At 37.7% G+C, this 22860-nt stretch overlaps 1 protein-coding gene across 1 annotated transcript in view; it reads right to left on the bottom strand.

Annotated features, from left to right (window-relative positions):
- LOC107669928 (POC1 centriolar protein homolog A) overlaps positions 1-15778 on the bottom strand; it is a gene marked incomplete at its 3' end in the record, with an annotated part of 34722 nt that extends 18944 nt beyond the window's left edge. The window contains exons 1-7 of the mRNA XM_016462361.1: positions 15482-15778; positions 15327-15411; positions 14759-14930; positions 10575-10754; positions 9417-9524; positions 9228-9343; positions 5624-5757 (exon numbers count right to left, since the gene is read on the bottom strand). Of these exons, the coding sequence (XP_016317847.1) occupies positions 5624-5757; positions 9228-9343; positions 9417-9524; positions 10575-10754; positions 14759-14930; positions 15327-15411; positions 15482-15496 (810 nt within the window). The remainder of the gene's footprint in view (positions 1-5623; positions 5758-9227; positions 9344-9416; positions 9525-10574; positions 10755-14758; positions 14931-15326; positions 15412-15481) is intronic.
- Positions 15779-22860: the final 7082 nt, after the last annotated feature.

Below are 22860 nucleotides of genomic sequence, written 5' to 3' on the forward strand. Positions count from 1 at the left end.
CTGTTTACTTTAGCCGCATTCATTGTGAAACTTGCTAACTAGCACACTATTATGAAAGGCAATTTGAAAAGATTCATAAAAAAACCTTATACTGACTTCTGTAGGTGAAGCTGGATCACAAATGATTCGCGCGAACATAAACGCATTTAGGCAGATCAGGGGCGCATTCCCTTCTGAAACAAACGTAATCCACTGCGTCTTCAGCGGCTCAGATGTCGGGAGTAAATGACGACTGCTATGTTCAGCATATTTTTTGCATTCCCACTTGCTCAAATAGCAAAAGAAAAACTCCACGATAGTGTTTTCACAACTTCCAATAAAAGGAAAAGAACTGAGAGAGACTGATGACGGCAGTCAGAAGAGAGAACGATGTCAAATTTACCGTCCCTCCCAAAGATGCTGCATTAGAAACACCATCACATTAGCGTAAACTAGTTTTTTTTTGTAATTTGATGTAAAGGTAATATAATGCAAAGAATAGTGTTATAATTGTACATGCGTTTAAAAAAAAAAATACAAATATGAAAAACTTCAGAGGATTTACGACGCTGATGACCGTTAAACGCGTCATCACAGTCTTGTGAATAGAGTCCATAATCGTGGGAGGGGCCTGGGTCTGTGTGACGTCACACAGCCAAGAATATGAGATCAGCTTGATATGAGAAAGGGGTTATTCATTTATTGGGATTAAAAAAAAAATAAAAAAATAAAAACACTGGGTGGATTTTTATCATTATAGGGTGGTCTTTAAGATGTGAGGCATAAATGAACATACGGGCCACAGCACTGATCAGATGCACTGGGTATTTCTGAAGCTGATTTAGAAGCTAGTGTAACACGGCTAATATTTGGCTGTTTAACAGATCATTTGAGATCTACAGCACTAATGACACTTTCCCATTCTCCTGATCAAGCGCGTGTGTAACAGCAAACAGGTTTCCAGCGAAACCGATCGTACCCTCAAGGAAGCCACTGCAGAGGAACTAATGTGATAGTGAGCTGCAACTCATCACTGCTTACAAAGCTGTTTGCATGCTGTCAAAGTATGTTTAGGTATGCAATAGGGCTGTGCGATATTGAAGAAAAATGCGATATGCGATGCCTTGTTAAAAATGCGATATTCGATATGCGATACGATATTGCTTAAAGTGTGTAAAATCAATTTAAATTATATTTTAAAATATTTAAAAATGAAAATTATATAACCAATCTGTTTCACATTCTTTCTTCGAAAGAATCACTATAACTTCTGAAAGTGACCAGCAGTGTTTTAGCATTACATAAAAAGTAATGTCACAAATCAGAAAATGTAATTTTAACATCAATGTGAACATACAAACAAAAAAATTTATGACACTAATTTTATATCATTGTAACTTTGCTTTCCACACACTTTAAGTACTTCTTCATATACCACAGCAAAAATTATATTGCCAAGGTGTGCGTAGAGGGTTGTTTTAGAACTAAAACACATACTGGATTGATTTATCAGTCTCAGTGGACACATCATAGACTGGACCACTATGATGTCTGAGATCGAGGAAAGGCACGTTTACATGTGATTTCCAAACAAATGCTGGAGGAAGAAGCTGAAAAACTGTCTCTCATAAACCTAAGCTACTCGTCTGGTGTTGGAATAGCTGGAGGTGCTGGTGAACCTCTCATTTAAAGGCCAAACAGACTGCTGGGAAAACAACACCAGTCGTTTGAGTGCGCAGCTCCGAATGTGGTGAGTGTGGACTGAACGAGAGCATTTCAGTGGGAAGTTATGCAACAGGCGTGTAGGAAGATGAGGTCAGTGAGGAGAGGCCAACACAAGCGCTTCATAGTCCAGAGCAGCAGATGGGACGGAGACCTCAGACCCTCGAATCAGCCCCAAAGGCCATAAATCTGTCAGAGACCAATCCATAAATAGGCCACTGATGGTCAGCGAGCATCTCGAAGGTCCAAACGTGAGTTCAGCTCCAATCCCGCAGGTCTCTTTTCCTCTTTGAGTCTGAACCGTCATCGGTGTGAGACATAGCAGCAGCTGTAGCTAGTTAAGCACTGGGGTTTACCACAAAAACACATCGCTGTTGATGAGAAGAACGCCAGCTGCTCTCTGAAGATCATTTATTTGGAGACTAGCAGCAATGAGGAATGCATCACGCAATAATAAGCGAGCAGGAGCATGCAAACATAATTACATCAATAGTGGTTCACAGCAATGTGGAATTGTATGCCAATCCACCCCAAACCACCTTTTCTAGCAGACTTGAGTGCAGTTCGCTGGTAAGGAACAGGCTGACCGTCCAATCACAGTGCTCCATTCCTCACCAACTGCATTTATTCCCAGCTTCTTTGAGCTCTCAGTGTGTTTGTGTTGAAGGCTGAGGTTATTCACTCATCTCACTCCCACTGATGCTAGCAGGCGTTCGCTACACTGTAACGCTAACCAGGAGCATTCAGGTTTGTACTGCATATGACTCACCGTCAATGGGTAGGCGGTCAGTTTTCAGTACTCTTAGGACAGGACTGATTTAGCCAACGCTCCACTGAAGGGAAAATACAACAGCGCTGGTATGAACAGATCATCATCACTTCTGCGATGTGATTAATTCATTCATTTGCACAACGAAAGCAGGACAACATACACTTTGACCCATTGAACAAAGGCATATTTCACAAACGCTGGTTGTCATGTGAAGTGCCTTGAAGATTAAACTTACATTTTACGCATTTATTTGCATGTATTCATTTGACAGACACTTCTATCCAAAGCGACAAACACTGCATTTAAGAAATCAAGCCATGACCTTGTCATTGCTAGCACCAAATCTCTATGTGCATCATGTAATAATGTGTCTTTTGGAGCAACCTGCCTGTTGATTTAGTGCAGCAAGAAGGGTGTCCAAAACTAATTTGGGGGCCCTATGAATTCCGTTTAATTTTTTTTTCCAAATTCCACTATTTCCATTTTTATTTTTCTGGATTCCGTTTTTTTTCTCCGTTTTAATTTTTCTGGACTCCTTTTTAATGGTTAAATTACATTTTATTAATCAAAAAGCACATCTATTTAATACAAATCATCACACATAAATAAAATTTTTAGAGCCTTATGCAATGTTTTATTTATTCTTATGTTCTGTTTTATTGTTGCCAAATTCTGTGTTTAAGCATTTGGGTCACACTTTATTTTAAGGTCCAGTTCTCACTATTAACAAACCATTAACTACGACTTTTGCCTCAATAAACTCCCGCTTATTAATAGTTAGTAAGGTAGTTGTTAAGTTTAGGTATTGGGCAGGATGAGGGATGTAGAATATGCTCATAGAAAATGTTCGTAGAATATGTGCTTTATAAGCACTAATAAATAGTCATGCTAATAAGCAACTAGCTAATAGTGAGAATTGGTCTCTATACTAAAGTGTTACCCTGCATGTTTAATTGTTTGAATGCATAAAAACAACTTTATTAAAATGTATTTTTACAATAGTCCTATGAATAGTTTTTTTTTTCCAGAAATTCTGTGTTGTGTATTTACATTTTTTCTGGTTATTAAATGAAGGCATAAAACTAAATGAAATTAGTTAGAATTTTTAATTTTTTAATTAGAAAATTAAATAAAACTTTGTTTTTGTCAAACAAAGAGGGTTTACTATTAAAATGAAAACATTAAAGAAATATAGTGTCATTATTCTTTAAAAAATAAAGTTTTAATAATTCATTATGAGTAGTAGTAGTATTACGTACATTCTACTGCACAATAATAATATATTTCTGTCACAATTTCTTCAAGTTAAACTGAATTTTTATTTTGACGGGTTGTCTTTAAGTTTCTGTTTGTATTTGATATGATGCTAGTGTTACTCAAATGAAAGGGTAAAATGCTCATGAAGTGACTCTCAGAGCAGTTCTGGAGATGTTGTTCATATATTTAGTGAGACGACAGACGCTGAAATCACCGCGAGCATCGTGCGCTTCAGTATGTGTGTAGTAAACCGCGCGACTGCACCATTCATTCACACAGAGAAACGCAGAACATGCAGGATTCATATTTAAATAGACTTTTTGCAGCTTAATATTTACAAATACTAGTCCATATCGCGATTTATTCATCCAAAATTTTACAAATTCCGTGGCATTCCGTGTCATACAGCAAATTCCATTTTTATGATACTTCTGTGTTTTCTGTATCATGGAAGCCTTATCATTTTCAAAGTTCATTGAAAAGTAGTGGAAAGGTCAAATGGCTCTGTCTTGCGCATACAGCATGTTTCTGCTGTGTGAGAGGAGATGATGCAGCGCTAGGGCTGGGCGATATAGCTAAAAAAATTTATCAATTATATAATGTTTCATATCGTTCGGTATCGATAATTATTGACATTTTTTATAACCTTTTTTTAAAACAAAGAGCAATAGAAATTTTTTTTTTCATACAGCAAATTCCATTTTTATGATACTTCTGTGTTTTCTGTATCATGGAAGCCTTATCATTTTCAAAGTTCATTGAAAAGTAGTGGAAAGGTCAAATGGCTCTGTCTTGCACATACAGCATGTTTCTGCTGTGTGAGAGGAGATGATGCAGCGCTAGGGCTGGGCGATATAGCTAAAAAAAATGTATCAATTATATAATGTTTCATATCGTTCGGTATCGATAATTATTGACATTTTTTATAACCTTTTTTTAAAACAAAGAGCAATAGAAATTTTTTTTTTAATTTAACCACTGTATTTTTAAATTAACCCAATTTATTGAGACAAACAACAAATATTTTTTGTTTTAACAGTCAAACACAAAATTTAAATTAAACATATCTAATTTCTAATGTTTATATGCAGATTAAATAGGTCTGAAGGAAACTTTTGGCTTGTCTCCCGAAGCCACAGGAGGGCGCAATGAGCAAAATAATGCATTATTTCGCACATTAAATCACCAACGCAAAGGAAATAACTGTCTATAAAAAAAAACCGTGCATTACGTCTAAATTAACTCATATAAATCAAACAATTTCGTAAATTGCATAAACAATTATGAACAAAACAGCATCATATATTTATGCATTGCTAAATCCAAAGAGCCGAATCACCCATCACGCAGATTGCCTTTAAAAACATGAGACGCACAAATTCGTGACATGTTTTCTAAAAGTTTAAACTGTTTTAACTTTATAAAACATTAAAATGCAACGTCACTTACATCATCATCACTGCATCTCATGCTCCACTAATGACGCTCCCAGATGCACACCTAACATTCGATTGTACTATTTTTGCATTCAAATGCAAATGTTTATTTTAAATTCGACTAATATTCTTTTTTTTTATTCACAATCTCCTCATCACAGGCAGGCACAGCACTCATGTTTGTGTGTGCTGTCTGCGTCACTCATAGCACGTTCCTATATCGTGCACTGTCTAACATTTTTTTACATTGTTATCGAAGAAGGTGTACCGTCGATAAATATCGATACCGTTTTATCGTCCAGGCCTAATAAAGCATATTGTTTTTTTTTTTTTTTATCGCCCAGGGCTATGCAGCGCAGCTTCACTTACTACACAACACAGCCGCACTGGGACGCAGTTTGAGGACAGCACAGAAAAAGAGTGGTCTAGTGTCAGAAGGTAAAGCTCGGCGTGTCACCTGATGGCCGTGGAGCGTGTACAGCAGTCGGCCCTCCAGCAGGTCCAGGATCTTCAGTGTGGAGTCATTGGAGGCCGTGATCAGGTAGTTTCCAGACGGATGGAAGGACAGGCTGTTCACCGTCGCACTGTGAACTGAGAGAGCACAACCATTACTCACTAGGGCTGTGCAATTAATCAAAATATGGTTTTGATTTTGATTTCTGCCTCTAACGATTATGAAAATACAGTAATCGAGATAAAATGATTATTGCGCCCCATTCCGGTGCAGTTTCGCTCCTCCATAAAAGCCCAATTTCACGTGCAAATCAGTACAATCATGTAACGTGACTTGCAAAATGGGACGTGCTTGATTTATTCAAGTGTATTAGATTTATTCATGTTTAGAGAGCTTTTGCTGTTCCTCAGGAGGATTTCGGTGCATGCGCTCAGAGACGGAACACAACACAGACATGTAAAGTCACCTTTTAGCTCAAAGTGTGCACCTAAATACACGTCAAATACACGCAAAAATGTCCAAATGCGGCGCTTAGTGATTATTCATGTAAACCCTCGTCGGTTATGTAATAAATGAAAACACGTGTGTAACAGTAAATTGGATCAGTGTGGCTCTTAAAGTGACAGCGGGCTAATATTCCTGCTGCCGACTGTGTGCTTAAATATATTAATCAAACAAGAAAATCACTCAGTGCTCTTGACTGAAGGACTTTTGTAGCTTCAATAAGAAACAAAGAAAGTGTAATTCTTACAGTGAAGACTATGCTGTTTTATTTTACATCTGATTATTCATTTCTGTAATAGGCCGTTAACTGAATACTTTAGACTTGCATTAAAAAAAAACTTAAAGCATAGCTTGTTCCATTTGTATCTTTTTATTCTATTGTATTTGTACTTTACTTTTTTTATTACTGACAGTTTAAGTATTTTCAATCATTTTGAAGACTTTTGTTTGTTTGTTTTACTAATATTAGTTACCCTAGTATTCTGCTGTGGTATTGAGAATTGTAACATTTCACTGGTCTCTAAAACGTAGACGTCATCAATCAATCAATCAATCAATAATTTTATTTCGGTCTTCACAAACAACTTTTCACAAAAGCTAACAAATAAATAAACCGATTTCAGTATGTTTAGTCCATAGCAACATTATTTACAGAAAATGCATATTTGACATATATCTCTATCTTTAAATAAATCACTCATATGTTTCCATGGAGCACAAAAGCAGTCTTAAGTCGCTGGGGTATATTTGTAGCAATAGCCAACAATACATTGTATGGGTCAAAATGATCCATTTTTCTTTTATGCCAAAAATCATTAGGATATTAAGTACAGATCATGTTCCATGAAGATATTTTGTAAATTCCCTACGGTAAATATATCAAAATTAATTTTTGATTAGTAATATGCATTGCTAAGAACTTCATTTGAACAACTTTAAAGATGATTTTCTCAATATTTAGATTTTTTTGCACCCTCAGATTCCAGATTTTCAAATAGTTGTATCTCGGCCAAATATTGTCCAATCCTAACAAACCATACATCAATGGAAAGCGCATTTATTCCGCTTTCAGATGATGTATAAATGTAAAAATATAAAAATTGACCCTTATCACTGGTTTTGTGCTCCAGGGTCACATATAAAGTTTTGGTCATATGGCCCACTCATAATCGTGATCACAATATTGAGCAAAATAATCGTGATTATGATTTTTGCCATAATCGAGCAGCCCTACGCCTCATCCCACCAGTCCAACAGTGTGTATCACAAATATAATCAAATATAAATGCATTAATAATATTACGTTATGCGGAGTCTGCGTGATATTGTACAATCTGAGCTAAGCTTGCCTTGTCATGACCTCGACACCGTTACGACGGTCTGCTGGGATCCTACGTCATTTCATTCCTGTTTTATGATGTTTTTTTCTGCTTGTTTTTGTATACTGACTGCCTCACACGACTTTGATTTAGAGGACAATGTTTTCCAAGCATTAATAAGCAGTGAAATAAACTTTTCAGTGACATTTTTTCTACATATTTTCTAAACTATAAATAATAATAAACCTAACCTTTTCAAGAATTTAATTCCTTAAATGTTTTCTTTTTTTTACTATGATATTTCACTTTACGCTCCCTAAAAATGTCAATATGAATTTTCATTAAAACATGTTAATTACAGACGAGGTGTACTGATTGTACGTGTGACCTGTGTTGAAGTATTTTTGGATAAATGAAGAGATCTACACAATAGATCCTGTGATTGTGTGCTGGATATGAGCGAGCGTAACACGCCCCCAGCAGACTAATGCAGAGACTACAGCTCAAACGCCTCCAGACACGCTTCACAGATACTATTCAAGCTGTTAATTATGATCTACAGCTCCATACTGTATCAGCTGCTGCAGACTGTGAGAGTCAATGCACACAGTTTTGAGTCTGCTAGTATGAACACATTCAAAAACAAAACCCGTCTGCACTTGTGCTCAGACATCATGCCTTATGATCATGTTGAATCATGACACGTGCATTACTTTTGTAAATGTACACACTGCATATTGTGCGAGTTGGCCTGCAGCATTTGTGCTCCAGACGTGAATGATTCCTTTTATTATACACTATTATATGCAGAAGTATATTCATGTTTTAAAGCTACGCAACTTGAAAAGTGCTGCATAAAACATGCGGTCACATATTAACTGCCACTTTCATGGCCTGAACCTCTTTAAAAAGTCTTCATCTACACAGTTATTAACAATGGTAACACTTAATAATAATGTTCATTAATAAATCATTAATAAACATTATATAATGCTTACCAGATCATTAGTTTGTGTAAAGGGTGGTTAGTTACGTTTAGCTAAATGCTTAAGACATTATCCAGTGACATTTATGTTTGTGCTCCACACAGAGATCTGATCTGATCCTCATCAGTCTGTCTGGAGTCACATGAAGAAACAGAACAAACTGAGACAGACTCAATCCAGAAGAACTGTGTCTCCGAGACGCTTCAAGAAACCTCCTGCAAAGCTCCTGAGAAACTCCGCTCAAGTGCACCGAGAGCAAAAGCTGCTTTAAACACAAAGATGCTCACACCAAATGTTGATTTCATTTAGTTCATAGAAGTTAATTGATCAAGAAAATCTGTTTTTTACAGCATTTTTACACAAGTGCCTAAAACTTTTAACAGCACTGTAGCCTTGCAGGAGGTTTCTTGAAGCAATTGATCAAGAAAATCTGTTTTTTACAGCATTTTTACACAAGTGCCTAAAACTTTTAACAGCACTGTAGCTTTGCAGGAGGTTTCTTGAAGCGTCAGTTCTTCTGGATTGAGTTTGTTCTGTTTCTTCATGTGACTCCAGACAGACTGATGATGATCAGATCAGATCTCTGTGTGCAGCACAAACATATATCTCACTGGATTATTACAATTAATGGTAAAATGAATGTTTGGAAATGTAAACTGATATTTCCTACTGACACACTACAGCAAAAGATAGAAATAACTGACTTAAAACCATATTTAAGCTGCATGGTGAGAATACTAGTGCTCTAATCATCTCGGCCACCGCTGCTGCTGATCTGTGTTGTGCAGTGACCCTCACCTGGGTAGTGCTGCAGGAGTTTGTGTGTGCGAATGTCCCACACCTTCACGGTGTTGTCGGTGCTGGCCGCTGCGATACAGGTGCCGCTGGGGTGGAAGTCAGCGTGATGCACGTATCTGAAACAAGAGCGCAGACGCTGCTGTGACTGTGCTCCAGCGTCGGCGCTGTATCTCTGTACCCTCCACTCACCCGCCGTGCTCGCAGAACGAATTAATGCACTCCCTGCTGTTCTTGTCCCACAGCTTCACTGTCTTATCATCGCTGGCAGACACAATCAGACGCCCATCCGGTGAAAACCTACAGGATTTACGGGGAACTCGTTACAAAGAGGTGCTGCTGGTTAAACACATCAAGCTCATCGTGTTATTCTCCTCTCTATTCTCTCTCGTTTGACTGTCCTCCGAGGTCTTTTGAAAGGTATAACAGAGAAGAACAACTATTCAAATTGACCTATCGGTAAGCCCCGCCCCCTCAGTTACTGTTGCTCACGGTCTTACAATGAGAGCAGTCAGTGTGAAAACCTTGTGCCTGTATCTTTTTGAAAGATTTTGGACACAGAAGGACCACCATTCAAGTGGGACTTAAATATGCCATGGAGGGATATTTAAAAGATTTTAAAATAAATATTGTGGGTATTAATTTGGATCATGATCGCAGATGAAAAAACCCCGGATCAACACTGTTCATGTATCGCAGGTATGTTTATATTAATTTACATTTAACCAGTTTAATCTGGAGAGGCACTGAAATGTAGACCTTCGTTCATGTGTTTTTGCCCTACACTGTACAAGACGCGAGAACAGTCCGCTATTTAGGTTTGTATGGACTCACTAACTTTAACGTTAGCTAGTTTTAGCCAGAGATACCTTGCTGAAGCACAAGATGAAAATTGTAACTTAATGAGAGTATGACAACCAGAAAACGAACGTTTTTGTCTTCATTGGGATTGCGGTTGAATGCTTTGGGACATTTTTGCTGTTTTGTTTGGGTTTAGGAAATGTAATAAATAAATTCCATTGCCCATCCTCTCAGGAAAGCTGGAATCAGTGTTACAAGTACCCCAGGCACATCGATTTTCCACTTTTGAAGCATAAACCCCATAAAAACGATGCGAGCTTCGGATCTTCCAATGTTTCTCTATGGCGCTGAAACCTACAGATGTCCGAGTTCCGCTCCCCGTGCAACTGATACTCGTCTGCCATTGGCTAGTCAGTGTTCGAGGGGAGGGGCTTACCGATAGGTCAATTGTTTGTCCACATTTACTTAAAATACAAAAGCAAACAATAAACCACAAAGTGTTGTGAAATCCTGTGATATTATGGTGTGTTGATCTGTGCAGTAACGCACCTGGCACAGCGCACCCAGTTGATGTGCTGGTTGAGGGAGAAGAGGAACTTCTGCCGGTGAACGGCCCAGACTTTGATGCTTTTGTCATCAGAAGAGGTGAGGAGCGTCTGTCCGTCACTGGAGAAGCTCACGCTGCGCACGGTTCCCGTATGCGCTCGAAACACCGTCGATTCGCCTTTCCTGACATCCACAGAACATCTCACTCTACTTCCATGCATATTCCATTAAAACACATACATATGCGTCTTAGTTTTCTATCTATAACAAAGCTTTCATCGGTTTCTTAATGTCATGTACATCAGCTTATAAATAACATCACAAAAACATTATTCAAACATCTAGACTAGAGTAAGACTTTTTTTATTAATACTTTTTTGCATCATGCATTAAAATGATCAAAAGTGCCAGTAAAGACATTTATAATGTTACAAAAGATTTCCATTTCAAATAAATGCTGTTCTTTTGAAATTTCTATTCATCTGTGAATCCTGAAAAATAAAATGCATCAGTTTCCACAAAAATATTGTGCAGCACAACTGTTTTCAACATTGATAATAATCAGAAATGCTTCTCGAGCAGCAAATCAGCATATTAGAATGATTTCTGAAGATCATGTGACACTGAAGACTGGCGTAATGATGCTGAAAATACAGCTTTTTAAAACATTTTTTTTTACAGTATTTCTGCTCAAATATATGCAGCCTTTCTGAGCAGAAGAGACTTCTTTCAAAAACATTAACACACATTACTGACCTGGTAGTGTATATACTGTAGACAACAGAAAGAAATCTTTCAGATGCACTGGGTCGAAGTAACTAATGAAATGTAATAGGGCTGGGCGATAAATCGATAACGATAATTATTGCGATATAATAGAAACAGATAGAAATACTATTACATAATGAAATAGATAACGGTTCATTTTGTAAGGTCTTTATACACCTCTGAAAACATAGTTATGTATATTATATTGCATTTCTGTCCATAGATCCTCCTAAATATTACACACTGCACCTTCAAAACCAATTGAAACAGCGCTGACAAGCAGCAGAAACACCGTGTGCAACGATACAGTCAGAAGACCTTCAGTCTACTAATCACCATCATTTACCATGGATTTACTGTAGTTACACTAACTGCACCATGGCATTGTGGCAGAAATGTGGGATATTCTTGTTGAATTGTATTATAATATTAATGTATGCATGTATTAAAGGAGTAATGAATATAATTACAATGTTTTTGTGATTAAGCCACAGCGTTTGTGAATTTACACTAAATGTTTTTAAGACAACTGACTGTTTTTCATACAAATACCTAAAAACCATATGTGACCCTGGAGCACAAAAGCAGTCATAAGCAGCACAGGTATATTTGTAGCAATAACCAACAATACATTGTATGGGTCAAAATTATCCATTTTTCTTTTATGCCAAAAATCATTAGAATATTAAGTAAAGATGTTTTGTAAATGTCCTACTGTAAATATATCAAAACTAAATTTTTGATTAGTAATATGCATTGCTAAGAACTTCATTTGGACAACTTTAAAGATGATTTTCTCAATATTTAGATTTTTTTGCACCCTCAGATTCCAGATTTTCAAATAGTTGTATCTCGAGCAAATACTGTCTGTATAATATATAATGTATAAATCTCAATTTAAAAAAAAATTATGCTTATGACTGGTTTTGTGGTCCAGGGTCACATATAGTTATATTTTTACCATGGTATCAAGGTGTACTTTATGTGTGGTCTTAACTGTGTTTATTATGATCTAAATGTATGCTACTATGGAAGACCAATGGTTAATAAAAAAAAATGACCAAAAAAAAAAAAACTCAAACAGTCAGAATAATTACATTTCGCCATATAAAAATGAGGTTGCTACATTTTTTGCAGATGTTACTGATTTTTATAATGAACAAAAATTTGCATCTGCATCCTAACTCAAGCTATTACTATCTGATTACTATCAAGTGTGCATTTCTTAGAGACAAAACGTAATATTATTATTAATATTATCAAGCAACACAAACCTGTTTCTTGATTTGAAACATTATCACTCATTAGAACATGCAGAAACTAAGAAGTTAATTTTTCTATTAAGATATTTATTTTGTTAAGAAAAAAATGACAGGAAAAGTGTAAAGAATTCAAAACGTGAAGTGTTTGTCGTGTTCTAACCACAATTAATGCTCTGGTTTCTTTAACTTTCTCTTTGAAGCAACAATCTGGCTTTAAACTTGAAATAAATAACGATTTGACGTTTATCGTGATAACTATCGATTACGACTGATATGAAAAAATGATGATCTTTTTTCTCTGGCCATATCGCCCAGCCCTATGCAAGTAAAAGACATTGCTCGTGTGTCTCAGATTTGACAGCTGTAGTGTGTTTAAATGAGATGAAGCATTTACACTGAACCTCAGTGCTCATGACTCTGGGAAACAGCCTCTATTTCTCATGTCTCTGTAACGTGTAAAGGAGGGTCGGACAGACAAGCGCAGTGTCTCAATGCCATCGTGACGAGACACGCTCAGGCTTTCAGACAACATGATTATCAGCTTGTGAAGCAGTTATTTCTGTGCCAACACCCACATCCAGCATCTCGCATCTCGCCGACTGAGAGACAAGGCTTACGGGAGCATTAGTCACGGGCAGAACAGAAGGTTTGCTTTCTTAGCTTGAGTATGAAGAGCATACAAGGCTCTACAGAAACGCTTGTGGGAACGGCTTGAAAGCTGAACATGAATGTACACACGTGTTTGAGCCACACGCTCACATGAAGCATCTGCAGTATTCAGAGTGACTGTCAGTTCATGGGGTTTTGCTGCCATCTAGTGCACCATAACCTGATGAGTCGAACACGGCGTCTGTGACATTAGTTTCCACCGTTTGACCATCCAGAGGACGACAGATCACCGTCAGGAAGCTTGTTTGAAAACACTTCAGCTTCAAATAACTGACTGATTAGCAGTCTCTTTGTCACCAACTAACATACTGCATCATGGGTAGGACGTGATAAACGTATTTGGGTCATTCTGTGTCACATCAACTTGGCTAAAATACAACAAATATAAATCAAACACGAAGGCCAAAGTATTACATATTATTAATGAATATATACTGAGAAATATAAGCTGTATGTAAAGTGACCCACATTTGTTTTTCAAACATTAAAAACGGGTAAAATTCAACTATTTGGACATGGAGCCAAACTGAGAATATGGGAATGAACCAAACAGGGCTTTAAAATAACGATACCAACAGGAAGGTTTACTAAGAACCAAAGTCTAAAAGCATATTGAAGTACGTTTAATACTAATTGAGTTACAGGCAAACATCGGAAAAATAGCATTTATAGTTCTGACAGGTATGTTCATAGCAATTGTTTTTGAAAGAGGAAAACAAGACCAATTCTTCAGATATTGCTCTTTAAAAGATATTGTGGTTTTCTTTAAAAAAAAACACATTTGGTTTTTGACCCGTGAAAATGTGTACAACTGAACCATTTGGACATATTGAGATCTTAATATATCAGAAAAAGGAACCATAGAGGGCCTAAAAATGGTGATACAAAATGAAAAGTTTGTTAAGAACTAAAACTTAATAGGATATTAAGATACTTCTTGAGTAAACTTTGGGAAGAAATGCTTGAAAAGTGCTTTTCCCCATTTCTGAATGGTCACCATTGGCACATAATGCAACAAAGACTGCTAAAGTCAACAGATCTACTAATCTCTCTGTAAAACAACATAACAATGCTGCAATCTTCCTGAAGTCATTTTTATCCTCCTGTAATCTGGCTCTGAATCTCAGGTGAAAATTGTCGTTTTGACGGCCCTCTGCAAGATAGTGGATTACTCAGTACACATACAGCCATGACATTTAACATTTTGGCATATCTGTGCATTTCTTTCAACACAAACAGAAATGATAAAAGACTTGGACCCATGGTTGAGTTGATCCAGAATGACACAATTTGATTTCAGATCATTTTAACAACAGAGACTGAGCGCATTTAGGCCACGCCCACACCGGGGGGAAACCATCCCAACGCTCTCCGTTGACTTTGTGCTGCGGGAAGCTGCCTCCAACAAAAAAACCGAACAATGTCTAAAAGCTGCTGTGTGACAAGGTGCACAGCAAACAAGGATTTGAAAGTTGGACTGTGACTTACACACTGGGCACCCAGAGCCGGACCGTCTTGTCTCTGGACGCGGAGGCCACGAGATGACCGGAGGGAGAAAACTGGACACTTGTCACCGCGTCCTTGTGTCCCACAAACCTGTAGGCCCTCATCTGAGGCCTGGTGTTCCAGATCATGACACACGCATCCACAGAGCCGCTGGCTGAAGCACACACACAGACACCCACACAGACACACACATAGACACAGACACACACACAGACACACACACACACACAGACACACACACAGAGGTCTCTGTTCACATCTGTCTTTGCACCGTCATCCTTGTGCGTCTGTCTTCTCAGATTCCTACAGATTAGCATATGACAGAACAAACACACACACCTCTGCACCTCTCAGTGAGGAACACATACACACACCTCTGCACCTCTCAGTGAGGAACGCACCACAGATGAAGAGCAGGCAAACACTGCCAACACCTGCCATCTTACACAGACACTTCAAGTCTTAGCTTTGATATATTGGGTTTAACGTTAATGTGTAAGACAGTAACATTTCATCACTGTAAGCTCATTTGTTGGAGAGAAAGACTTACCTATTTGCTTCATGTTAGAGCTGAAGTCCAGGCTGGTGATGGCGTCTCTGTGACCCTTAAAATGCCTCTCAAGGGTCGGATCATCCTGAATCAAAGACAAACACAAGTCACACCGAGATATCAATCATATGCATGATAGTTTAAGAAGCACTCACCATGACAGAGCTCATGTTCAGACTGATCTAAAGCAAAGAAGAAAACAATCACAGAGAGGACTGTAAGTCTGCGCTTTGTTTACATGCTAGCTTCACTCTCCAGCTGTCAGCGCGCTCAATCTCAAGCTCAGAAATGATAGAAATCCCACAAAACAACTTCAGACGAACATACAGCCGAAGTCTCGCTTTGAGGATAAAAGTCGTCAGATTAACAGCGTGTTTGACGAAGCTAACCGGTTGCTAAGGGCTGTCGGTTGGTTGCTATCAGTTTTCGTTTTACCCGCCTTAGTTGGCGCGTGCGCGTACGTCGCTCGAGGCCCCGCCCACAAACGTCACGCGGCTTCTTAAAGGAGACGCGACCTCTCAGAGAGTCAAATCTGCAAGTCATGATGAACGGTCCACTTACAGAAGCGACAGTCATCACATTAGAAAAGCAAGTCCAAACAGAGCAAGCGATGAACACACGGTGGCGGTAAAGAGCTATGATGCTTTTTGCCATACTGACAATATATTAATGTAATTAATAATAATGTTATATATTTAAAAAAAATAATAATTAATGCAATTTTTGATTTGGCTAATTATTCATTTATTTTTAATGATTTATCCTTTTTAACCCCTTAAGTGTCACCCCCACCCCCACCCTCATTTCTGAACATAGATGATAAATATATATATATATATATTGAATGTATTTATATATATATGTACATGTATATGTATATGTGTGTGGCTGTACATACACGTATGTAGTTGTTTTTTGGTGTATGGCTTAGTGTTATGTTAGAATCATTGTTATACTCATACCTTTTGTTCTTTTAATATTTTGAATTGTTTTTAGCTTTATTTTTTTTTGTTTTTATTTAATTGTATTTTTTTCATTTAAATATTTAGTTTTGAAATGTTGTTGTATGCATTTGTGATTTTTTATTTAATTTCTTTTATTTTCTTAAATGTATATATATATATAGTATTTATAGAGTTTTAGCTTTAATTACTTTTTCTTATTTGTAAGTCGCTTTGGATAAAAGCGTCTGCTAAATGACTAAAAGTAAAAGTAAAAGATGTGAAAGTGCACTATCCAAACTTCATGAACACTTTAGAATACAGGCATAAGGTTGGACTCTTTCTTAAGAAGAATCATTTCAAAATATGAGAGTACCAAAAAGTTATAGACATTTAAATTGACTGTAAAGAAAATGCACTGTACCAGTTTTTCTATTATTTTATATATAATAAATATTTTACTAAATATTTTTGAATCCAAAATTGCTATAAAATTAAAGCCTTATGTCTACATAAGTTATGTTCCAAATTTGAAGTTGATATAAAAAAAATTGAGGTTACCGTGAGATTTTATTGAGGGCGTTATACCACAAACAGCCACCAGGTGGCATTCAAACGCCATTGAATCTTTTTATGCATTTTTTTTTTCTGTCACAAATGTCTAAATTTCTCTGTCAATATTACTTCTATCACGAAATATCCACCAAATATGGAATCTTGAGACTCAGACAGTATGTATTCTGTCAAGATTATAAAAATTGTAATTCTAAAAGAAATAATACATTTAATAATATGACACTTGATTACAAAATCGTAATGCATTTTGTAATATGACACTTGACACCGCCCACTAAGAGGGAGGAGACCGCTAAAAGATATTAAAGTACCATTTCCATTTAAGCTTTCAAATGATATATCATTTATGTTATAGAGGAAAAAAAGACAACGAAAAAAGAGTGCCAAGCGGTGACACTTATGGGGTTAATACTATGTTATACATTATACTGTACGTCGACCTCTGCCCTCTGCTAGCCAGTTCTGCTAACCTCTGTACAGACATCAGGACTCTTGTGTCTTTACCTGCTCAGTCATCATGAATAAACACATCATCTGCACTGTCTGTGTGTTTATGTGCTGAGCTGTGGCTTGTTTCTTTATCAGTGATAGCTCTCAAATCAGAGTGATGTAAGACTTTATAATACAGCTATTTATTCTACTGACTGTCGTACTTTATATTAATTCGACATGGTTAGCATCATAACCATCATTGTTTAAGCATATTTGTATTCCTGACTCATTCCTTGTGGTTTTAATAACACAACTGCTAGGTGGCAGGAGTGACCTTTTTACCAAATCTGAATGTAGGTCGCTGTGAGTGTATAGTGTGCACAATACATAATCTCATCCAAAGTATACACAGCTAGTCTCCATCTCCAGTACATGTGTGTCAGCATTACTCCTTTAAAATATGAATATGCATGAATCAAACAGGAAATGATATCCTGCCGATCTACCAGAACTGCTCAAGATGAGTGTTTCCTTGTTCACAGAAAAATAAAGCCAGATCAAATAAGGAAATGCATGGACAATTACCTGTGCTGTTTTTCTTTTTGGTGTTAATAAATGACTCACGATTAATAAATGGCTTTTCCATCTTTCATGAGAACGCCGAGTCATTTTATTGTCATTTATGAGCAGGGAGTTTCTAGTGATTGATTTTGGGCTGTAACTCATGTTCCTGTTACCGACAGCGAGATTCAACGAGGAAACATCGGTGTGTTTTATCTTGCTTTAAATGAGAATTGCAGAATTGCTCATTCTGTGTGAACACTAAACTCTCAACATGACTGTAGGTTCATATGGACTTCGACTCCTTCTGGCCTTGAACTCTCTAAGGAAAGGGCATTTTGACAGGGTTAATATTACACCTGTTTAACTTTTCACCTGTTTGGCATTTCATGCTGTTTAGTTGATTGATATCTCAGCGATAAACCTCATAAGGGGAAAGGTTAGACATTGCCTTAAGAAGATTCGAGAAATGACATCCGTGTTGAAAAAACCAGCATATGCTGGTTAGGTATGTTTTGACGCTGGGATGCTGGTTTAAGCTGGTCCTTTGCCAGCACATGACCATACCTAACCAGCATATGCTGTTTTTTTCAACAGGGATGTATTTTATCTTTATTGTATTATTTATATAATCTTAGAAACCCTATGCTTTTCTTCCCTTTAACAGATGTAATATACACCCAGCAGCTAAACACTCTGTAGAAATGATGAAAACCCTTGCAAGGAGCCTGTAATGTCCTTATGAGCTTCCCATTAACAGGTATGGGGTAAGTTGTCACACGGGGAGCACGCCATTAAATGCCTTATCACAGCATTGACAAGAAAATGTAATGGTAAAACGATCATTAATGAAACAAAAATGCATGAAACAGTAACACACAGAAGAATCAAAGCACTGCTCTCAATGCTTTTGCAGCATGTAAAACACACGTCACTCAGACTGGATGAGTCTTCTAAACAGAGAACGGCTTCCGCTCTGGATCGTCTCGCTCTCGTTAGCGTGACAGGAGCTCCGTTATCTCTGTCCATTGTTTCACATCTTCTCCTGCATCAGTGGCAAAATCTCCTCCACCCCAGAATGAGAAAGTCAGGTCAAAGTCAATGGTACACATACCTAAGCAAACGTCACTAATTAGTGAATCGTGCATGTTTAATGGCATTGGACTTTTGCGCCAAAAATAAAAAGTCAAAATAAAGCAGTGTGTGGAAATGAGCTGCTGCTGAAGGTCGGATGAGAACATAATGAAGTGTTAATCCTACAAATAATTCACTAAACATGCCGGTCAAAATCTGATCACGCTTTAACATCTCTCATAATCCAGCTAAATCAACTGATGATGATGATGGGATTCATGGTGTGTAGTCTGGTCACTTCAGCCCCTTTCTTTACTTCATGAGAACATGCTTGCTTTGGTGGTTAATGCCATTCCAGCTTCCTTTGCTATTTTCATAGTGACTAACAAGTATTTTAGCTGACAGGTCAAGAAAATATGATCATATTACCCCAATTTTACAGTCTCTGCACTGGCTACCTATTAAGTTCCGTATCAGTTCCCTGCAAACATGTCCTTGCGGGGCTCATGCTGGCTTTTTGCGGGCACAGTGGGCTAGGGCCAGCCCACACCAAACCTAAACAGGCCCAGTGCGGGCTTGCCCAGATGAGGCCCACAGCTTTGGGCTCACCGCAGGCTCTCTGTGACCAGGCCACACTATGGGACTGCCCACATTAATCCCATGATGGCCCAGTGTGGGCCAGCCCGTTCAGGCCCAGAGCAACTTTTGTATCCTTTGGGCCCATGCAGGTTTTGTGTAGGCAGCCCTGTAATGCAACTAGGAGACTGCAAACAACATTGACTGGCCATTCTTTAGCCACTCGATTGAACTGGAATGGCTCAAACCAAAAGAGACCTTTTCAGAACCTGTTGTTTCATATAAACCAGGGATCCTCAAATCTGTCTCGCGAGATCCACTGTCCTGCAGAGTTTAGTTCTAACCTTAATCAAACACACCTGAGCATGCTAATCAATGTCTTCAGGATCATTAGAAAATCACAGTTGGGTGAGTTTGATCAAAGTTGGAGCTAAACTCTGCAGGAAAGTGGATCTCACGAGTCATATTTGAGGTGTATAAGACATGAGCCTGTTAATAAGAATTGTGTGGGCAGTTTTCTTCCTTACCACTAGGGGTGCTAGGGGCTGTATCCGAAATCGCCCCCTATACCCTCAAATAGGGCACTATTTGAGGGGACAGACATTTTTAGAGGTGTCTGAAACACTCATTCAATCCCACAATGCAAAGCAATAACGAGTGTATGACCGATGTACACTCAACGGCTAGAGAATCCCCCATAATGCACAGTGAGAGTCGCACGTCTCGACAAAGATGGAATCCATTCATTTTACAACTCGCGCTCGTCCACGGCTTACAATCGTAATACAACACAGGTACAAGTTCATTGTAAATTGATTATTAAATTATTTAACCAGAGTCTATAATTTCCATGACAGAGTTCAAGATAAATCCTTTAATCTTACTACTGGAGCTGCCACTTTTAAATGCAGTCCTTCCGGTGCACTTGGTGTCCGAATTCACAACTGAACTGAATAAGTGACCTAATGTAGGGAATAGTGAATGAGGGTATAGGGGGCGATCTCGGATACAGCCCTGCAATAGCCAGCATGGCTCACCTGCTGAACACATTGTGCTGTGTCCTGGTTGGGGAAATGTGTCATTTCAAGCCCAAGCAGTCTAAAGTAAGGAGTTGTTTTTTTTTTTAAATTGTGCATTGCTGATGTTTTTTGCAGAGATGTTACATGTATGTATGGCCTATGTTTGGATTGATGCCAAGAGTTTAAGACCGTGTATTTGTATGCATTTTAGAAGGACTCTTTATTGGCGATAATAAAGGGCCATTGCAGGCTTGTTATTTACTTATTTACTTTTAAGGCCTTAAATGGGTTAGCTCCTGCGTACCTAACTAGCCTTCTACCATGCTACAATCCATCGGAGCAAGAAGTAACAGCTGTTCTTACGTCCAGTCTGGTTTTCTTTTATGTTTGCATGTCTTGCTATCATATTCTACTCTGTTTATTAAAAGGCTGTATATACGCATATTCACTAATTATGAGAAGCACACATGTAAGAGGCTGACAATTAGTTGCTATAATGGACATCAACTTGAGATAGTCACCACTGAAAAGATATTACTAAATATAATGTAGAAACTTTAATTTTCTGTAAAGCTGCTTTGCAACAATTTGCATCAAGAAAAGCGCTATACAAATAAACTTGATTTGAATTGAACTGAAAGCAATATATATATATATATATATATATATATATACTTCTTTTTTTAGTTAAAACTTAAAAAGTTTGACGATAATGAGCTTTTATAAAGATATCGCCTTCGGTTTTGGAGGTTATCCCAACTCCAGATTTTGGAGCAAGAAGTAACAGCTGTTCTTACGTCCAGTCTGGTTTTCTTTTATGTTTGCATGTCTTGCTATCATATTCTACTCTGTTTATTAAAAGGCTGTATATACGCATATTCACTAATTATGAGAAGCACACATGTAAGAGGCTGACAATTAGCTGAACACATACTTGTTTAATTAGTGACACTTAACCTGCATTATAAAATCTTTATTTGAATGTGGCAACATTTTTATTTTTAAACCTTTATTTGAATATGGCAACATAATATTGCGCTCTACAATATTTCTATGAATAAATCTCTGGCAGAGACTATCAGCCAATCACTGTATGCATAGTTAATAAGCTTGATGACATTATCCATAGCAACGAGCTCAACTCCGCCCCCTTACTCTTAGCCTAAGACTTCTCTCTATTTCTTAGTAAAAGTTTGTCTCAGCAGCTTTGTGAACAGGTTTTAAGAGAAAACTCTTAGCTAAAAACGTTTACTGCTAAGAGAGCTGTTAGTGGTAAGATAAAATGTTTTGTGAATACGGGCCCTGATGAAGAAACAAACTCAACCTAATCTTGCACGGCTTGAGGATGGGCACATTTTCAGCACATTTTCATTTTTGAGTGACCCAGCACAGCTGAATAAAATATGCTTAAGAGCTACTGGACTCATGATGATCATAGCAGTGCATCTTCATTTTATATTAAAAACGTGTGTGTGCTCATGAGAGCAAGGTCTGTTCATCTTTACAGCCTTTACATAAGCATATCAGAGTTCAATCTCGCTCCAGTCTGTGAACACTGCTTTCCTTTGTTTGCTGCTTAAAGAAAGGAAAAGGGTTTCCTATGTTCGCGTGACAAAATGCTGTCTACAAAGTCCTGGAGTGAGGAGATCAGTGCCGCCCACTCCGACATCTGAGAGCAGAGCTGGATCAGTGCCAGCACCAGAGCACTACAGCACACACAAAACCACTGCTGATGACTGCGTCACATGCTGTCATCCTCGTATGAACCGAGAAATCAGAGGAAAAGCTGTTTCCTAGAGCTGCTATCATCTTGTCATGTTGTTATTTCTGTGATGTTGTCATGTTCCTTGTGGTTTCGTCTGCTGATGTTGTGTCAGCGCCGCTGGAATGTTTCTGGGTGTGAACATGAATGAGGTTGTGTAGTGGAGCAAAGGCACCAGACACGTATCGACCAGTTCATAGCAGTTCACTACAAAACAATTCAATGTGTTGTCTAAATTTAACATATTAGTTTACTCTTGTCACTGCTGTAGCACCTGGCTTTTAAGGCAAGACACTAAAGGAAAATGAATGTTTTTTCATGCACTCACCAATTTCGAGATTTTGGCCTATTTTGATTACATAATATGTCATCTTTCAGACTAGTGCAAAGAAAACATCTAGTGCTGTCAAATGATTAATCGCGATTAATCGCATCCAAAAAGAAGTTGTTGTTTACATATGTGTGTGTGTTGGTATATTTATTATGTATATATACTGTAAATACACACATGCATGTATATATTTAAGAAAAATGTGTTTATATATATATATATAAATATATATATATATATATATATATATATATATACAGGG

This window comes from Sinocyclocheilus anshuiensis, unplaced genomic scaffold (assembly GCF_001515605.1).
Source record: "Sinocyclocheilus anshuiensis isolate Anshui unplaced genomic scaffold, SAMN03320099.WGS_v1.1 scaffold905, whole genome shotgun sequence".
NCBI classification, from domain to species: domain Eukaryota; kingdom Metazoa; phylum Chordata; class Actinopteri; order Cypriniformes; family Cyprinidae; genus Sinocyclocheilus; species Sinocyclocheilus anshuiensis.